The following is an 18,749-nucleotide window of genomic DNA, read 5'->3' as shown; positions in this document are numbered from 1 at the left end:
TTGATACAAACTTTCTCCTCGCTCCTCATCCCTTCCCATTCAATGCAAACGGAATTGTTTTAGGTAAATCTCTCTCAAAAGCTGTAGACAATCGTCACCTGAGCCTGCCCCTTCCAGAATATCCCACAAAATGTTGCGGTCTACGCTGCGATAGACTCCTGTAATGTCTTAAAAGGCCACATATAACGGTCTGCTTTCTGCTTTTGATATTTCAATACACTGAGTAAGAAAAGACAAGTTATCATCTAAACGCCTACATATTCTGAAGCCATTCAGAAGTTCTCCTAAAATGCCATTATTCTCTGCCCATGCTTGAAGCTTTCATTTGATTGCCTGCATTGCTACCCTGTATATTCTCTGCACAATGGTCTATACCAGTGAATTCTATTTTTCTCCCCCTTACCTTTATAAATTAAATTCGTTCTACTTTGTCGTCATCTGCCTGGTATTCGTCTATCTTTTAATGTTTTTTTCACTGCTTTCACCAGAGCTTCCTTACTTTTTGTTCCTAGTTCAATAATCAGCCTAACGGGAACGTCGTCTAGCCCCGTGGCCCTGCGCTTAGGAATTTTTGTTTCCGGTTTCTTCCAATTGAAATTTGTCAGCACTAGCTCCTTTTCGACTTGGGTCTCTTTGATACTCTTTCTTTCTTCAAATACAACCTCGTCATTGGCTCGCAAAAATTCGGCTGTTATTTTTCGGATGTAATTTTTTGTCGCTGCTCCTTCCAGTCTGCTTTAATCTTTGTCTAGGATATATTGTATCGTTGTTGACTTCCTGCCTAATAATTTTATGTGGTTCCGAAATATTTTATGTGCGGCCTTCTTTTTTTCACGTATTTCTGACAACCAACGTTCACTTTCACGTTTTAATTTTGCTTGCACCAATATTTGAACCATAGAATATTTCTCCAGGTATATTTCCCGTTTACTGGTTACTTCATCCTGCGGAAACTGCGCCGTCTTTGCCTGCCTGTGCTCTCGAGATGCTCTCTGTCGTTCGGCGATCGCTTTTCGTATCTCCTTGTTCTCCCAGCTTTTCGGTTTCTTTTTTGCTTTCCAACGACCATGTTGTTTCTCTTTCCGTATTTCTGTCATTATTACACTTAGAAGGCCACCATATTCCCACTCTTTACTTGGCCATTTGCCAAGTTCTTCCTCCACTCTAGTGAGTATATTTGCTATTTGTTCAGGGTTCAAATTTGGACTGGCCATTTTGCTCTCCTTGCTCTCTTTCCCAACTACAAATCCCATTTTCAAAATGATGGGTTTATGGTCACTCGCTATGCTGCTAGATTCTTCCTCATCGATGACCATTTCTCTCAACTTATCATGAATTCCTTCTGTCATCAGACAGTAATCAATGGTCGATTGCCGGTTTCCCACTTCTCACGTGATCTGTGCTTCACAGTTAGGCCCTGTATTCACGATCACGAGGTTATGTTGCTCTCAAAAGTCTAGCATTGACTTCCCGTTATTGTCGGTATAGCCATCTAAATCCTGTATGTGGGCATTCATGTGGGCAATAGGACCATTTCAGCACCATTCCCGAAACCCTTAATATCCGCGCTTATGCATTCCACTAACTCTTTATTCTTTTCTGTGCGGTTTTTTCCGGTCCACAAATACGTAATGCCCAGCCAAGTTTCTCTCCCACTCATTGTACCTGATAACCAAAGATGCTCTTGACATTGTGAATTTATTCTTTTCCATTTGGCACCCTGATGGATGAGCGTTCCGACTTCCCCTGCCCTTCTTTCCGACTGGCGGCTCTTCTGGGACTGTACGGTACGTTTCTGTAACCGCATACACCCCTATTTGTTCTCTATATAACTGCTCCTCAATGTCTGCCCACTTTTTCTTTCTTCTGCCGCCCTGCATGTTTATGTAGCCTATTGCATGGCGAGCTCTTTTTCTTGCTTTCCTCCTTTCTTTATTATCGATGGCAATGCTCTTCTGATGTTGCCCTAGGGGACCTTCTTCATTACTATCTACTCTGACCTCCTGAGCGCCCGCGGGCCCCCTAAAAAAGCAACAGCGCGACCGCCAAGTCGCCAGCCCACTTCTCGTGCTAGCCTATAATTGAAGTGGAGCCCGTTAGGTCTAAAGCCACCACAACTTTTCAGCTCCCTGTTTACTTCGACAACCTCGAAGCCTTTCTCTCGGCTCATTTTCCATATTGCCTAATTAGCAGCTACTACGGCTCTTTGTACGTGACTGTCACGCACAGGCACCTCCGGCACCGTGCAAACCACAATCTGCACAAGTGGGGATAGCTCGCGCAAGTCGTCCACCCCCTTCACCAAGCGCTGGGCTAGTCCTGGCCCTTTGCTGTTTAGGACGTAATTTAGCCCACCTGCTACTATGACAAGGTTGCGCGCGTGGGCATTTCCCAGAGCTTTTCTTTTGCTAGCTCCATGACAGAACCCAGTGTCCGCCCCGGAAATGTCCCTACCGCCACTCTTTTGTCGCCTTTCACCCTCTCTACAATTGCTTTTGAGCACCCAGCCAGGTTTGAGTCACCAGCGATAATCACCCTTTCACTCCCTCTCACCTCTCCCTGCTTCCCTTTGTCCTTTTCTGCGCGATTCGGAATCGACAATGGGCATTGTCCCCTGGGCTCCTGCTTTTTCCGCGTGGCGGCCTCAAGGTAGGTGGCGCTCTTTCCAGCTAACCCTTCATCACCCTGCATGCGTTCCACGTACTTCGCTGACCCTCCCTCGCCTATCGCGTCGGGGGTCTGCGTTCCATTGTCGCGTACATTGTCGGTCACAATGGCGGCCCTATTCAGCTTTTGCTCGGCTGCTTTAAGTCTCTTTTCAACTACCTGCCGTGCATCACGCACCCTGTTTAGCTCATTTTTGAGCTCTTGCACCTGTTTGAGAAACTCTTTCTGGAAAGCCTCGATTTTTCGCAGCCTAGTATCGACATCACATTGTGTGCTGGTTGATTCGACGCCCTCTCCATTCTCATCCGTCTCCGCATCTGCCTTGAGGGACCCCCCGCGTATTGCCTGCTTTACCGGCTTTCTCGCCATGTATTGCACATCTTTTTACAAATGCTATAATACTGTAATAATGCTACTACTGATGCAAATACTATAATACTATATCAATGCAGAGCACGTGCTTTTTAGCAAAAACCGATATGCCCGTACAGGACCCAAATCCTCAAAATGGCACAAAGCAAATCTCACCACTGTTTCAAAAACAATAAATGCCGCGGAGACCGAAGGTATGTCACGCTCTCGCACGCGCTAAACCACGCGGCCACGCTCTCACTTTTCTACCAAAACACGCACAGTAAAACCACTAATAGCTATTTGTCGTGCCACTTCCAAGTTACCACTTAAAGACTATAAACACTCAACGTCCCACCCAGCTGCACGTGTTGGAGCAAGTGGCACGAAAGGACGCTCTAAGCATTCTGCAAAACAAACGTACACGAAGCACACTCGCGGACCCGAAATACTAGGTACAAGAAAAGGAAAGAAAAATAAAACCACCCAAATTCCTATGTAAACGCATAAAACCAGCCAATAAAAACAGAAGCAAGCTCAAAGCATACACAAAGACTTATGACTTCGTCTCCACCACGGAGCCCCGAAAAGCACGTCCATTCGCCACAAAATCGCGGAGGCCACCGCGGAGGCCAACTTATGCGCGGAGGCAAGCGCCATCTAGTGGCGCCGCAAGGAACCCATCCGCTGAACCTTAGTCCGCTGTGATTAGTTGCCCTTCCTCGCCAAAGGAACTGCCAGGCCGCAGCGTTCACCATCACGAAAACTGGCGAGGTTTGCAAAGGAAAGCTTCGCTTTTAAAAGTTGGAAGACAAATAAACTTCCAGTTTGATTTGAGAAAAACAAAGCATTCCTGAGACTGAGATAGCGGCCGGGTCACTGCTCACCACAAATTATTGCGTCCTTTCTCTCGTGAGAGGAGTAGGAGGAACGTTGAAATCAATTTTAAGCACGAAATGCTTTTAGTTCCCGTTGTCAGCGAACATCAAGGGAACTTCAGCCAAAGCCAGTGCCGTTATCCGGGCACTCAGACGAGAACATCCGCGCAGCCAGTCAAAACTCAAGAGAACTCGGTATTTGGCTCCCAACTCTTTGTACAGCACCGCATTACAAACGCTAGTTACTACGCAAACGAGTTACAAGAATATTGCTTCCGAGTTCTTCCTTACGTTTGTTTACAATATCACTCAAGCTGTAACTTCTAGACAGGGTTGTCTGTGCCCTTTTCTACGCCAGCGGTCCGTCAGTTCCGCAGCACGGGTTTTGTGCGACCTCCTTCGAGAGATGGCGCCACGCTGCGTGACCAAGCCAGTAGCGTCCGGCGCGCCGCGGATGGCTGTGAGATGGTTTTAATTGTCGTAATCACTCCAACCAACCAACCTGCTTTGCCGGTAGCCATTTCATGCTTACATCTACTCCTGATTAGGGGAGAGCCATCATTTTTTTAATATACTATCATCAGGATCAACCTAATCTTTGACATATGATGACGTGCTAACTAATTCTAAATATCTCACGTGATATAACGTGCCAAAACTACGATCGACTATGTTAATATCACACAAAGTCAGTATGAATTGCAGCGAACATAATCTGGCTAAGTAGACACGAATGACGAGAAGTGCGCAGACGCACATGGACTGATAGAACTCGACGACCGCGAGCAGCAGCAGTTAGAACTACCGAGCCTTGTCGGCGTTCTCGCCTTGCATCGGCATCGCGTACTGCAGCAAGCTCACGGCGGGCACGACGTGTGGGTCCGCTTCGCGCTTTCGCACTGCAGGGTGTTGTCGGCGTTGCCGCTTAGCCCCGGCGGGCTCTCCTGTCTCCGCAGTCATGGTGCCCCCGGCGTTGAGCTTCAGCGCGCGCCGCTCACGCGTTTGGACACCGGCGTGGTCTTGGCGCGTGAGCGGGAGGCTCTCCTTGCTTCATTGCGATAAGCGTTTCACAGGAGCTTCTGGGGCGTCGGTCAGACAATTAACACGTACGGACATGTTTGCGTGATGTGAGGGATGCGGTGCACAAATCCTGGACCAACAGCTCCTACACTCTTAGCACGGTAACGTTTATTAAAGGGGCATATTCTCACAAATTTGTGCACTTTTAATATGTAAGTGAAAGATTAACCTTGCCAAATTTACCTTCTATTAAAGGTAAGTAGGCGAGCACCAAAACTATAGATTGCAATAATCTTTAACCCTTTAACTTTAGTGTGGGCACATAATATTGATCGCCTTTGACTAAATATAGAGGTTACTTTCTACACTATACCGGTTGAACCGTTAAAATGTTTACACAAAGCGGCTTGCAGTAGGTCTCAGATGGACACCGCTCTGCGCATGCTCCGAAGAGCCTATGCCACCTAGCAACGGGGACGCAGCTCTTCTTTCTTGCGGGCTTCTTTCTGCGGTATATTCCATAAAAACCCGTTGCTCTGCGCATGCTCCTCCCAGGCAGTTGTCGCCTAGCAAGAGAGGTGTGTCTGTTCCTTCTTTTGCGCTTCTTTCTGCTTGCGCCTCTTCTTTCGTGCGCGCTTCTTTCTACGGCCGTATTGTGAGCCCTCACGGAGGACGCCGCTCGGCCATTACTTTTCGGACGCTGTCTTTACATGCGTGTGTGTTTCGAAATAGTTCACGTGTCCCTCTCGTGCGGTTTCCAGGCTAAACGGTGTCCCTGTGTCTCAGCCTAAACAAAGAAAAATAAAAAATACAGGGAAGGTGCAGGCAACTTAGACCTTACGCACACATCTCTTATTCGACCTCAAGCATAAGAAGACATAAAATGCCTCCTACTCCCCCAAAAATCACAACAAAGGTGAGTGTGAGAGCCACAGAAGTATCTTTACTATCGTATGTTGTAAGTGACAGACTTACAATTGTGTAGCTGCTAAGCAATAAATGAGGCAAATTTTTGCTTTGCCAACATCAAGTGTACCGACCTTTGGCTCGCGCTGTTGCGGTTTTTCTCCTCCTGCGCATGCACTTGTGTTTACTCGGTGGATTGCTCCTAAGGTGTCATTTAACATGCGAAAATGAAAAAAATGATGAATTTCAGCTGACTGATTGCTTTTTTTTATTTTTGCATGCCGAATGATACTTTTGGAACAATCCACACAGTAGACGTAAATGCATGCGCAGGAGGAGAAAAACAGCAAAAGCACGGGTCAAGGGTATGGACACTTGACGTTGTTCATGGGCAAAGGAAACATTTCTTGCATTTATTGCTTAACAGCTACACAATTGTCCCCAAAAAGAGTATGCGTCTGCCACTTACTATGCCATTCGTAAGTAAATATCCCTTCTCCCGCGCTCATCTTTGTTGTGCTTTCTGATGGGCAGAGAGTATTTTTTGACTAGATGTCCTTGCAGTCGAAGAGGAGATGCTATGGCTTGCAAAATGGCTTGCAAAACGCCATTTTTGTTTTTTTGCTTAGGCTGACAGGCACAGGGACACCCTTTGCTGTGAAAACCACGCGAGTGGGACAGGTGAACTATTGCGAAGCGCAAGCGCGGGAAGAGAGTGTCCAAAAAGACGCCGAGTGGTGTCCTCCGCGAGGGCTCACGTTTCTCCACGCACGCTTGTACTCTGCTTAATCCTGCCACGGAAAGTAGCGCTCAAGAAAGAAGAGACGCAAGCAGAGAGAAGCGAGAAAAAAGGAAATGACGCGCCTATGTTGCTTGGCGACAGCTGCCTGGGTGTACAATGCGTGGATTTCGCCTTTCTCGTACAAAACACAAGAGGTAGCGCGTCTCCGTTACTAGGCCGCACACGGCTCGGCGGACCATGTAAAGAGCGGGGCCTAAATAAAATTCCCTGCAAAAAAAGTGCTCAGCTAAATGGGGTAACAACAGCTTACTTCCATTTAAATCACTTAAATTGTTGCATTTCAGCCAGCAAAGGGCTACTACTAGTAACCCTTCAGATTTCTGACGAAATGAATCTCCCCGTGACAGTCTATTACTCAATATTTGAGCAAATATGTAACGGTAATGTTCCCAATAATAAAGTTCGAAACACAATATTGTCGCGAGAGGAAAAGACAAGCAGTCACTTCCAAGCGAACTGCTGTTTATTGTTCGTTTGAGTAGCAGCTACCACGCACACTTCTTCTTCCTCGGCTTGTAGCGCAACTAGCGCGTGCCATTATCCCTCCCTCCAAAAGATAAACGGAAAGAAGAGAGACCTCTTCTCCGTGCGATTAGACGAAAGTTAGCCTACCCCTACCCTCCCACCAAAAAAAAAGTTGGGGAGATGCTAAATGCCACAAGGAGAAAATAACAGAAATGAAAAAGACAACGGACGTGACGACAGGGGTCGCACCACAAAGTTTGTAGATGAAAATCAGGGCAAGTGGCAGGACTTCATCCTGGAAACGTGAACAATGTCAGAGGAACGTCGTGTGCGGGAATGGTGCGCAGTTTCGGCTGGATTAACTTCGTAGTTGACAGGATTTAGACGATGCAAAACTATGTAGGGTCCAAAGTATCGGCGCAATAATTTTTCAGAGTGGCCTCGTTGACGTATAGTGGACCAAACCCATACGAGATTTCCCGGGTTGTATGTGAGGTCTCGATGGCGTATGTTGCATCGACGACCATCTTGACTCTGTCAGGATAGAATTCGTTACCGTGCAAGGTACCGCGCTGCTTCCACACGCTGAACAAAGGCGTCTGTATCTGGAGTGGTAGGTTGAGACGAAGTTGGTAGAAGCATCATGTCGAGCATAGTGCTGACGTCGCGTCCGTCGACAAGACGAAAAGGAGGAAACCCGGTGGTTTCTTGAAGTGCAATGTTATACGCAAATGTCACACACGGGAGCAGTTCGTCCCAATTTTTATGATCCGTGGAGACATACACAGAAAGCATATCCGCAATCATTTTGCTGAGACGCTAAGTTAACCCGTTAGTCTGCGCGTGACACACAATTGCTGTACGGTGCGTTGTTCCACTCAGCTGCAGAATATCTCGGACCAAGTGGGCAGTGAAAGCCGTACCACGGTCTGTGATGACGGCAGCTGGAGCACCATGTCGAAGGACGATATTTTTGACAGTTTGACATCTGAACCAGTAGCTCGCTGAACCGATTGTCTTTCGTAGTATTGAGTAAGGTAATCGGTGGTGACAACGCTTCAGCGGGTATCAGCCAAAGACTTGGGAACTTGACTGTGTACCGTTGTACTTAGTGATTTCTGCCCTTAGTGTTTTTGCTCTTCTTTCTTTTTTTCTCCTCTTTTTTTCCCTTAACGTTTCCCACCTGCCCTGCCGTCCATTGTAAACAGAACCTGGGGCCAGTCAAACTGCTTTTCCGCAGCTTCTTTCCCCTTGTTTTTCCGCCACAACCATGTACCTCCTTGCTTGTGGAAACAAATAAATGAAATAAATGAAACGGGCCAAGTAAATTCATCCCGCCCTTTTGAAAAAGTGAGCAAGGAGGTCGTACAGGCTGAAGCAGACCAGCTGGTTTCAGTGGGTGAACTTTGCGACGCTGGCAATCTCGAGAACTTCTGTCGTACTGCTTCACGGTTTTTGCGAGTTTTCACCAGTGGTACTTCTGCTTCATCGTTGCCTGAGTACGCGCTAAACCAAGATTCCCAGACGTTGGATCGTCGTGGCATGCACGTAGAACGTCGTCGCGGAGAGGAGCGGGTACAACGAGCAGGAAAACGGTTGCCGCCGGGTTAAAGTTCCGCTTGTATAGGATGTCGCCACATAGGCAGAAAAAGGAAAGGACAAGTGACGCGCGAACTGCCGTGGGGTTGTGGGCGGCTTCCTTCAAGGATTTGGGTCAATGGCTGGAGCTCGGAATCTTGGCATTGCTGTTGAGCTAGGTTTAAAGAAGGAAGAGTTCAAAGAAGACGAGAGTCGTCGTCAGTATATAGTGGTGCGGGTTCGATGGGGGCGTGGGAGAGACAGTCGGCGTCCGTGTGTGTCCGTGTGGTACGACCTTCCCTGCCCATTTGGTCCGAGATATTCTGCAGCTGAGTGGAACAATGCACCGTACGGCAACTATGTATTACACGCAGATTAACGGGTTAACTGAACGTCTCAGCAAAACGATTCTGGCTATGCTTTCTATGTATGTCGCCACGCATCATAAAAATTGAGACGGTTGTCAGATAAAATTACTGCAACCGAAGGCTCCATCTTGCGAGACGGCCTGAAGGATCCTTGAGATTCGCCAGCCAGCAGAGAGAGTGGTGGTCGCTGACGACGCGGATAGGGCGTCCGTACAAGTATGGCCGGAACTTCTGGATAGCCCATACGGCTGCCAGACAATAATTTTTAGTTGCTGAGTAGTTTTTTTCAGGAGCACACATGGTTCGGCTGGCATACGCAATTACGCGTTCAACACCAGCTTGAAACTGTTCGAGTGTCGTTCCGAGACCAAAGTTACTAGCATCAGTATGCACTCTTGTGTCGGCCTCGGTGTCCAAGTGACCAAGGATTGGTTGTGTCTGTAGACGTCGCTGAAGGTCGTGGGAGGCGTCGGATTGTGCCGGGCCCCAAACAAATCTGACGTCGCTCTTGATGAGTCGTTGCAAAGATCCGGCAATCTCACAAACATTGGGCACACGACGGCGGTATACGCACAAAGCCCCAAAGATCGGCGGACTTCGTGCTTTGTCTTCGGTATCGGGAACAAAGCAACTGTCATGGCTTTGTCAGGGTCAAGGCGCACACCGGTGCTGCTGACAATATGACCTAGACATTTAAGCTCCTCGTAGCCAAAGTGCCATTTCACGAGCTTCAGACACGGGCGGGCGTTGCGGATGGCTTGAAGAAACACCTGAAGCCACTGCATGTGTTGCTCAAACGTGGTGCAAAAAACAACTACATCGTCTAAGTAGACTAAATACGAGTGCCACTTGAGGTCAGATAAAATGGTGGCCATTATGCGTTGAAATGTGGCCGGAGCGGAACAAAATTCATAAGGGCGGACCTTAAATTGATAGAGACCGTCCGGTGTTCGTTCAACTTCAATCTGCCAGTACCAACTGCGCAGATAAATTGAAGAAAAGAAACGGGCATGTCGCAGGCGATCCAGAGTCGTCAAGCAGAGGAAGTGGGCAAGCGCCTTTTTTCGTGATCTTGTTCAGTTTGCGATAATCGACATAGAAACGTAGTGAACCGTCTTTCTTCTTGACTAATACAACATTTGAAGCCCAATGACTTCTCGATGGTTGAATGACATCATCGTCTAGCATTTGTTTAACTTGATCACGAATAGCATCCTGTTCTCTCTGCGACACGCGATAAGCCTGTTGGCGAACAGGTTGGATGGTCGGTTCAGTGATGCTTCTGTGTTTGGTTAAACGAGTCTGTTGGACCTTCGATGTGGTGGCGTAACAGTCGCTAAATGACAATAGCAGAGTGAGGAGCCTCTCCTTTTCGGTTTGATCTAGCTGTGGGTTGACGTCGATGTGACTGGCTCAGTCCACATCACTGGGTTCCGGAACAGAGATTGTCGTTACCGAAACACAGGTGTTGGACTCGGCCACGGTTTCACAGTAGGATGTGGTGGTATTCCTCGCAATGTGCTTGTACTCGCCACTTCCTGCGCACTGTAAAGCCTGTCGTTGTAGACCATGCTTTGAACGAGTATTGATTCTTGGCAGAAGTAGGGACCAAACTGCAAGGGAGTTGTTGGAAGCGTTTTAAATTAAAAAGAAAGGGTCCGATTGTGTCAGCGATACATCTATCGTATTATATTCCGCAGAAATGTGCTTCATATAAAGTATGTTATCATGACCACGTTGTTCTGTCACACCTTGGCTCCCTGCGCATGAGCGGAAGTTGTATTTTCTTCTATACGTTTGTTCAGGCTGTCATTAAACAGTTGGTAGTTTGGCGCTTCACTGTCTCCCTTTCTTCTGTCCCTTTTCCAGAAATGTATTTTGCGCCACAAAGTATACCTAGGAAATCTATGCACCAACTTGCCCAAGAGGAAGTCCTTTTAGCATGAATGTAGGGTTAGACATCCGCGTAAGAACCAGTTTGTTGATTGCGTGAAAAAAACGTTGTTTATCAGATTCCCATGACGTGCGCTCATGTATACGTAGGGCAGACTTCGAGATGCATCAACACGAGACTAAGGGAACAGTTATCTAGTCTGAAAGGTTGCCCTGGTACGTATTTGGCTATGCATTGTCAAGAACACGATTGCTCACCGTGTTTTAGTAGCACCGTAATTTTGTATACGCATAGGAATCAAACCGCGAGAGAAATTGTGGAAGCGCACTGGATTGAAAAACAAAAGTAAAAATGCATCAGTCATCCTTCTGTTTCATTGCTGGATAAAAAAATTCGCTGTTGTCATCCCATCTATAACGTGTTTTCATCGTAAGTGCTTGTTACATGCGCCTTGATGTTTTTATGTTGACCGGGTGGCTTTGGTCCATGGCATTTTATCTCAAGAGTTATATGCGCTATAGGCGGGCTCTGTTTGACTGGATAGCGCAGATCTGTGAGTATTTAAGGAGGAAGTTCATCAAAAATAATACCAGTTGTTAGAAAGCGCTCATCCTTGTGTTGCTCCTCTTCTTTGTCCTTGTCTGTTTGCGCAGAAAATAGTTCCTAAGGCAGTAATACATGTGACCCAGGTAAGCAATGCTTCTTGTTCAATCATTTATTTCCTATAGTGTGTGTGTGTGTGTCGTATATTTCACCGTCAATGCCAGCTTGATTTTGATCATAAATTACGGGCTAGCACAGCTGATGACATTAAAAAGCACGGTGGAGAGCACTAAACGCAGTCGGTGGAGACAATGTCTGAGCAGTACGTCACAATTCTTCAGCACATTACCCGCCAAGATAAGGACATAGCCAAGCTAAGGAAACGAGTGGACGCCATTGAGAGTAGGGAAACGCTCGCTTGATTCAAGCAGATAACAAAGGATATCAATGACCTGGAGTGACAAAGCAGGAAATTAAACCTTGAATTCTATGGCATTCCGGAAAGTAAGGACGACGACCAACCTGCTATCGAAGCCTAATGCAGTTACGAGCAGGGTGAACCTTCCCGTGCAATGTGGCCACTGTGCATCGGCTGCCAGCGCCTAAACATAAGGTCCCAGCGATTATTGCCCAATTTGCAAGACAGTCACAGAAAGCCCTGTTCTTGAGCAAGAATGGAGAACTGAATCAACTGAAAACAAATTGTTTTATGCTCGAGCATTTGACAAAGAGGAACAAAGAGTTGCTCAAAGATACAAAGAACTGGGCAAAAAACAGAAATGGGCACAGAAATGGGAGAATTTTTGTGAGACAGCCAGACGGAAGAAATGCAGTCCACATTGCTTGCAGAGCAGATTTGAATAATATAGTGTTGTTTCTTACCTTGTTCCTTGTTTGTCAGTTTTTCACAAGTTACAATGGAAAGCGCACTTTCTTCGTTGTCCATGGTGGTAAAGACTGCTTGCCTTTTCTTCTCGCGACAACCTAGTGGAGGCCCCGGGTACGCATCCTCTCTATGGCGACTGGTCCTGAACCAGAAGCTACCGACGCCAGTACCTCGGGGATGGCAGAAATTCATTGAAGCTGCCGTCGCCACCAAGGTCTTCCGCCGCAATACAGTCCCCTGGCAAGCTCCGTGAGGAAGATGTCAACAACAACCGCAAGCCAAACCGAGGGGATCAGAAATGCTGCTGTACCATGCATTGTCAACGTGCCTCGCACGCCTAACCCGTTCCACGGCGACGCCTTTGAGGAAGTTGAAGACTGGTTCGGCCATTTCGACCGGCTCGCCGCCTTTAACGACTGGGACGATCACCGTAAGTTGAAGAACGTTTACTTTTCCCATTTAAACGCAGCAAGAGTTTGGTGCGAGAACTACGAAGCCCCATTTACCAGCTGGCAGGAGTTTTACTGACTTCTTCGCGACGCCTTCAGTACCCCGGAAAGGAAACAAAGAGCCGAACAGGCACTGTCTTTGAGGTTCCAAATGCTGAACGAAACCGTCGCCATATTCGTCGAAGAGATGACGCGATTGTTGCGTCGGGCCGACCCACTAATGCCAGAAGAAAGAAGGTGCGTCTGTTAATGCGAGGCGTAACAGAACAGCTTTTCGCGGGCCTCGTGCGCAGTCCTCCTACAACAGTGTCACTGTTCGTTCGTGAGGCAACAGTCATGGAACGTATGCTTCGGCAGTGGCTCTGGCAGTATGAACTCCGGACCACCATGACTGCTGCATGCTCTCTCGTACCTGAAAATGATGACAGGGAGTCCCTTACCAAACTAATACGGCAAATTGTTCGAAAAGAGCTCCAGAAGTCTTACGCATCGGTTCGGGCACCTCCGAGTGCCGCGGCTCTTACGGACGTCATTCGGGAAGAAATCGGCAAAGTGGTTCATCCCTCGCCACCAACACGTACCAAACCCCCCATTTTCTGGTACGCAGATGCTCTTCGGGTTTGCGCGCCGTCAACGGGCCGTTTCTCACAGCCGCCTGCTGGGATTCCTCGACGCTTCCCAAATCCAATCCAGCGCACGAATCTGCAAGCAGCCTTTCATCCTGGTCTGCGTAAGTCTACAGTATGGCGCGCTCCCGACAAGTCTCTTCTGCTACCACTGTGGGTAGGCTGGCCACATGCACGCGACTGCCAGTACCGACGGATTGGTCTGCGAGGATACCATCCGGATGCCCGTTGTCCGCGTTATGGCGAACGCCCACACGAAATCGAGGAATACTTATAAAGTGACCGGCTTCCTCCTTCCCCCGAACGAAGTCACGGTCGCCATGCCGTCGTCGGTACGCGTCGCCAAACCGCGCGCTGGATTCCACTGGATTCCACATTTGATTCCGATGCTCCTTGCCATGCCATGAAATGGTTGAGCAGCTTTTGGATGTTTTTAGAGCAAACGCAAAAGGACTTACTTTTACTAACGAGCTTCCGAAGGACAGTTCGTTGCAGTTTTTAGACCTTAACCTAACACTTAAGAGTGATCACGTTTGCTGCGCGTACCTCCCTCGAGGTAAAAAAGAATTGCTACAATATGACTCAGCGCACTCTAAGACTGTGAAGCGTGGAATCGCCTTACTTTGCCTGGAATCGGCTCTGCGCAAGTCATGTGTGCATGTAATGCAGGCGAGTTTTTTCCATCAACTTGAGAGACTTCAAAAAGCAGGCTACCCTCAGTCTGTCTTAAATGCCGTGGTCGAGTCCCTCCTACAGAAGCTGAAAACTACCGCTGCGAGTGGGAAACCGCACTCGAAGGAAAGGGAGCGAGTAAAGCCAGAAGTAGTACCTTATGTGCACCGTGTGAGCCATAACCTCAAGAAGGTTGCTGCCAGATATGGCATTCCGGTTGTCTTTTCCGCTCCCAACAAGTTAGCTCAATTGTGCCCCCGGATCACACGCGAGGGGCCGCGGGGCTGCCAGAAGCAGCACGCCAAACATTTCAGGGACTGCGTTGAAGGGGTGGTCTACGAAATACCCCTAGATTGCGGCAAGTCATACGTCGGACAAACGGGACGTTGCATTAATGACAGACTGAGGGAGCACGCTAATAGCATCGGCAAGAGTGAGAACGCGCATCTTCCTGCGCACTGTAAAGCCTGTCGTTGTAGACCATGCTTTGAACGAGTATTGATTCTTGGCAGAAGTAGGGACCAAACTGCAAGGGAGTTGTTGGAAGCGTTTTATATTAAAAAGAAAGGGTCTGATTGTGTCAGCGATACATCTATCGTATTATATTCCGCAGAAATGTGCTTCATACAAAGTATGTTATCATGACCACGTTGTTCTGTCACACCTTGGCTCCCTGCGCATGAGCGGAAGTTGTATTTTCCTCTATACGTTTGTTCAGGCTGTCATTAAACAGTTGGTAGTTTGGCGCTTCACTGTATCCCTTTCTTCTGTCCCTTTTCCAGAAATGTATTTTGCGCCACAAGGTATACCTAGGAAACCTACATTCATTCTTTGCATCAACCTTTCTTTCGAACTCATTTTTAAGCTTAGAACACACACTACCTATGTTGTTTTTTGCCGAAAACGCCACTTTTACTTTGTAACTCCTAGCCACCTTTTGTAGTCTATCTGAAAGGCCGTGAAGATACGGAATCACTGTTACCTTGGAAGCCAAATCCTTCTGCCTTTGATTCATTGTGCATTGTTCTTTATCCTGTTTAAGTTTTTTCATAAGTCTATTGCATGACGCCAGCATCACAGCGAGCGGGTACGCAGCCTTTCTAAACCTATCAACTTGCTCAAGAAATGCAAAGTTTACAGTGTGGCGACATGACTTCATCAACGGTAACCTGAAACATGAAATGACTATCCCATTCATCATAAGCTTGCAATGGTTTGAAGCATAGTTCATTAGCGGTTTTTCAGCTCGGGGTGAAAATGACCAACACACATGTTCCGGTAGAAATTCTAACTTGACATCAGGAAACTAGCTTATTATCTGCCGGTACTTCCGAAATAAATGTCAAGCCCTTGGCCAGAGAATGAAAGGCTTCTACTACCCTATTCCTGAGAGCACCCTTGTCTACGTGACAGCCTAAAATCAAGTATTGATCGACGTATCTGTATACCTTACATATTACACTTTCCAAATCTTTTGCCAATTCTCTGTTTATGCTTCCCAAAAAAATGCTACTAAGGATGGGAGCTACCTTTGACCCGATGCACACACCCCTTGCCTGTAGATACGTTTTACCACCGAACCCTACATGTGTATTCGCTAAGTAAAAATGCAGAATTTCAAGAAAAGATTCAATAGCCATCCCGCACGCGTTGCGCAATGACATCTCGTGATTCTCGTTCGTTATGCAATCTTTTACACTGCACATAGGGGCCCATGCGGTAAGGAATAGTAGAGATCTTGAACATCTCTGCTGAATCCCCAGCTGCGACTTGTATTATCCGATGCCAGAAAATTCACTAGGCCTTCAGAGTTTTTCAACAAGCACGGATCCTGTACTTCTAAGGAAGGAATTCAACATTTTCTGCAAGAACCCCGCGACCAGAACCTGCCAACACCCTCGCTCAGACACAATTGGCCTAAACGGAATTCCTTGCTTGTGCGTTTTTGCCGTAAAAAGTATCTCCAATTTCATTCCTTTTGAGTTCTTTACATGTGACGCAAGCTTTTATTGGCCACATTTTTTTTCAATAGCTCCACTGCCTTCTTTTTTACGCTTTCGACATTTCCACAAGCTCACGTATGCTCATCTGAATCCTACGAATACTGAGAAAATGCGAGTAAAGCTCGCTACCCAGCTCTTCAGTCGAAGTGTTGCCAATGGGTTGGAGTTTTATTCACAGAGAAAAGCAACTGGACTGGAGAACGTTAAAGGGACAGTGGAATTTACATTGAAATTTAACGATTTGTTTGATGCACTGAATCGTAGCCATCCTAAAGAAAGCATCACAGCGGTAAGCAAGGATTTGAGGGTTCTTGCCTCTTTCTTGCACTGGTTAAACAAGTGGGAGGGAGAAGTGGCCGGAAGGCTTTCCCGCGCACATTTTCTCACAGAGCAGACTGCAGCAGGTCTGCGAGTCAGTTTTGTCGGCTTTGGTGCTGACAAGATATTAACTCAAAGACTGTGGTTTTAAGTATGTCTTGAGTGGAAAATTTAACCAAGATGTACTGGAGCATTTTTTGGGGACAATCCAGGAGGTCAGAATGACCATACCTCCTTGCCTACTTTTCTTCAGCTGTAGAATATCCTGTCAGTGTACAGTTTAGTTAAACCACCAAAGTTTGGAAATTGCGAGCTAGAGCGAGCTCGAGAAGTACATGTGCTCCCTTTAGCCGATTTGAAGCTTGCCTTTCAGGCAGGTGAAAAATAAGAGACTCATCTTCAGGAGTTGAAAGCCAAAATGGATGGTTTAGCTGCCGCTGACATTGAGTATGGTGAGGCGTTTGTCGAGATCTGCACAGAGCCACAAGCAGTTGATTGCATTATGTATTATCTTGCTGGGTTTATGTGCAGGAAATTGCTCAAGTACTCAACATGCTCAGTGTACCGGCAGAGCCTCGTAAAGGAGACTGAGGCTCACGCTCTGCCTGTGAGCACACTTGTTGATTGTAAAACGAGAGGTGGGCTCCTGCACCCAAAGATAAGCATTTTTTCTTTGCTGCAGGTGGCTGAAAAAGAGTTTCAGCAATATGCCACGCGCAGGAATGCGTATGAGCAGACGGTAGAGGCTATGCTAGAAAAGCATACCTTCTCCTTCTCATGCAAGGACCACAAAGATGACATCATGGCGAATCTCCTGGACTATTATATAGCCATGAGGATGACGCAGGTTTTAAAAGAACAACGATAGACCACGAAACAAACATGCAACACCTTAGGAAGCTTTCAAAGCTTGTCTAGGATGGGAAACAACCTTCAGGGTTTGTAGAGCTACTTCCACGTTTGTTACGCACCGATTCGTGAGCGTTTTGCATCCCACAATATCCCTAATGTTTTACATTTGCACCGAAGTTGAGCTCTAGTAAGCGCGCCGTCTCTGTACTTGACTCTTATAAGCTCTAATCACATTTAGGTCTGGATAGCGCTACTAAGCTTAGATATTTAAGAGGATATACCAATGCTTGCTTCCCAAAGGCTCGCCAGACCGTTCAATTGGTACACACATATTTACGGGGCAATTTACTAGCGATTCTTCTGCGCGCGCGCATGTTTGAGCAACGGCGCGCGCCTTGCCAACTGTTGCGGTTGACCCCCCAATCATCCACGCCATCTGCCGAGAGATACGTCCACCACGAGCGAAAAAGTCGTTGGTGCAGCAGCCTCGTTGAGACGCCTAGTTTATTCTTCCACCGTGGTCCGGATGTCCTGACCGCCTCCTCCTCCCTTCATATCGCCCCCCTCCCCGCTCCCTTGAAATTCGTACGCGCAGTGGCATGGGACAAATTCATGAAGTACTTCTTGCGAGCTGTAATTTTTCTATGGAGAAAAATAAATGTTTCCAAAGTATTGAAGAGAACTCGCTAGCATGCAAAAACGAAACTTCATTATTGTCATCATCATCTATCACAATCTCAAAGTCAATCCCACCCCCCGCAAAAAGAAAGGAACGCTTGTATCCGTGCTTGCTGCCTATTTGTGTCAAGCCTACTTTTTACAGGCCGGTCCGAATTCCATGCCTGCTCATAATATTTTATTCTTTATTTGATCAAACCCATTTACCTTCTTCACGTTTTCTTTTCAGCTCTGCGGGGCGGCATTCGCCCCCTCAGCCCGAGTAGTGAGGCACTTGATGGCATACCTCCTAAAAGTTACTGGCTGACAAGGAGTGTGGACGTTTTCAGAAAAATAAACAAATTTTGAAATAGAATAACTGTTTGGTAAGGTTTCCCTACCATCACCTGTCAGTAATGTGTAACTCAACCAGCGTCACCTATTTTTAGTTTAGGAAAGTGACATACTTCCCACGTTTGAACACGTCAAGAAGGCCTTGAACCATGAAGCACACCACCGATTAGGCGCCGTGTTCATGCGCCAAGGTACAGATGATTGGCATCCGGCTCCCTTCTTTCTCCTCTGCCATTTGGGTGAACCTGGCACAACTCGCAGCTAGAATCAGTGCGTGCTCGATCGGCCGCAATGATAAGGTAGCAAGTTCTAACTCGCAAATGCTTGAATGCGTGTAGCGATGACTAATGCTAGCCACATGACATTCTGCCAATATACTGCGACGAGCACGTAGGGAGCTAACAAAGCGCGGTACGTATATATAAGATCGACATCTGCACCGGCATTGACCAATACAAGC

The 18,749-nt window shown here is 47.2% G+C and overlaps 1 protein-coding gene across 2 annotated transcripts in view; it reads left to right on the top strand.

Moving 5' to 3' along the window:
- Positions 1-18,305, top strand: part of LOC129386004 (uncharacterized) — a 162,231-nt gene extending 143,926 nt beyond the window's left edge. For both annotated transcript variants that reach the window (XM_055073204.1, XM_055073199.1), the window contains one exon: positions 18,186-18,305. In XM_055073204.1, the coding sequence (XP_054929179.1) occupies positions 18,186-18,263 (78 nt within the window). In that variant the 3' untranslated portion in view covers positions 18,264-18,305. The remainder of the gene's footprint in view (positions 1-18,185) is intronic.
- The last annotated feature ends 444 nt before the right edge of the window (positions 18,306-18,749 follow it).

Source organism: Dermacentor andersoni, chromosome 3, assembly GCF_023375885.2.
Source record: "Dermacentor andersoni chromosome 3, qqDerAnde1_hic_scaffold, whole genome shotgun sequence".
Classification (NCBI taxonomy): Eukaryota; Metazoa; Arthropoda; class Arachnida; order Ixodida; family Ixodidae; genus Dermacentor; species Dermacentor andersoni.
This window is presented reverse-complemented; position numbering and strand designations above follow the sequence as displayed.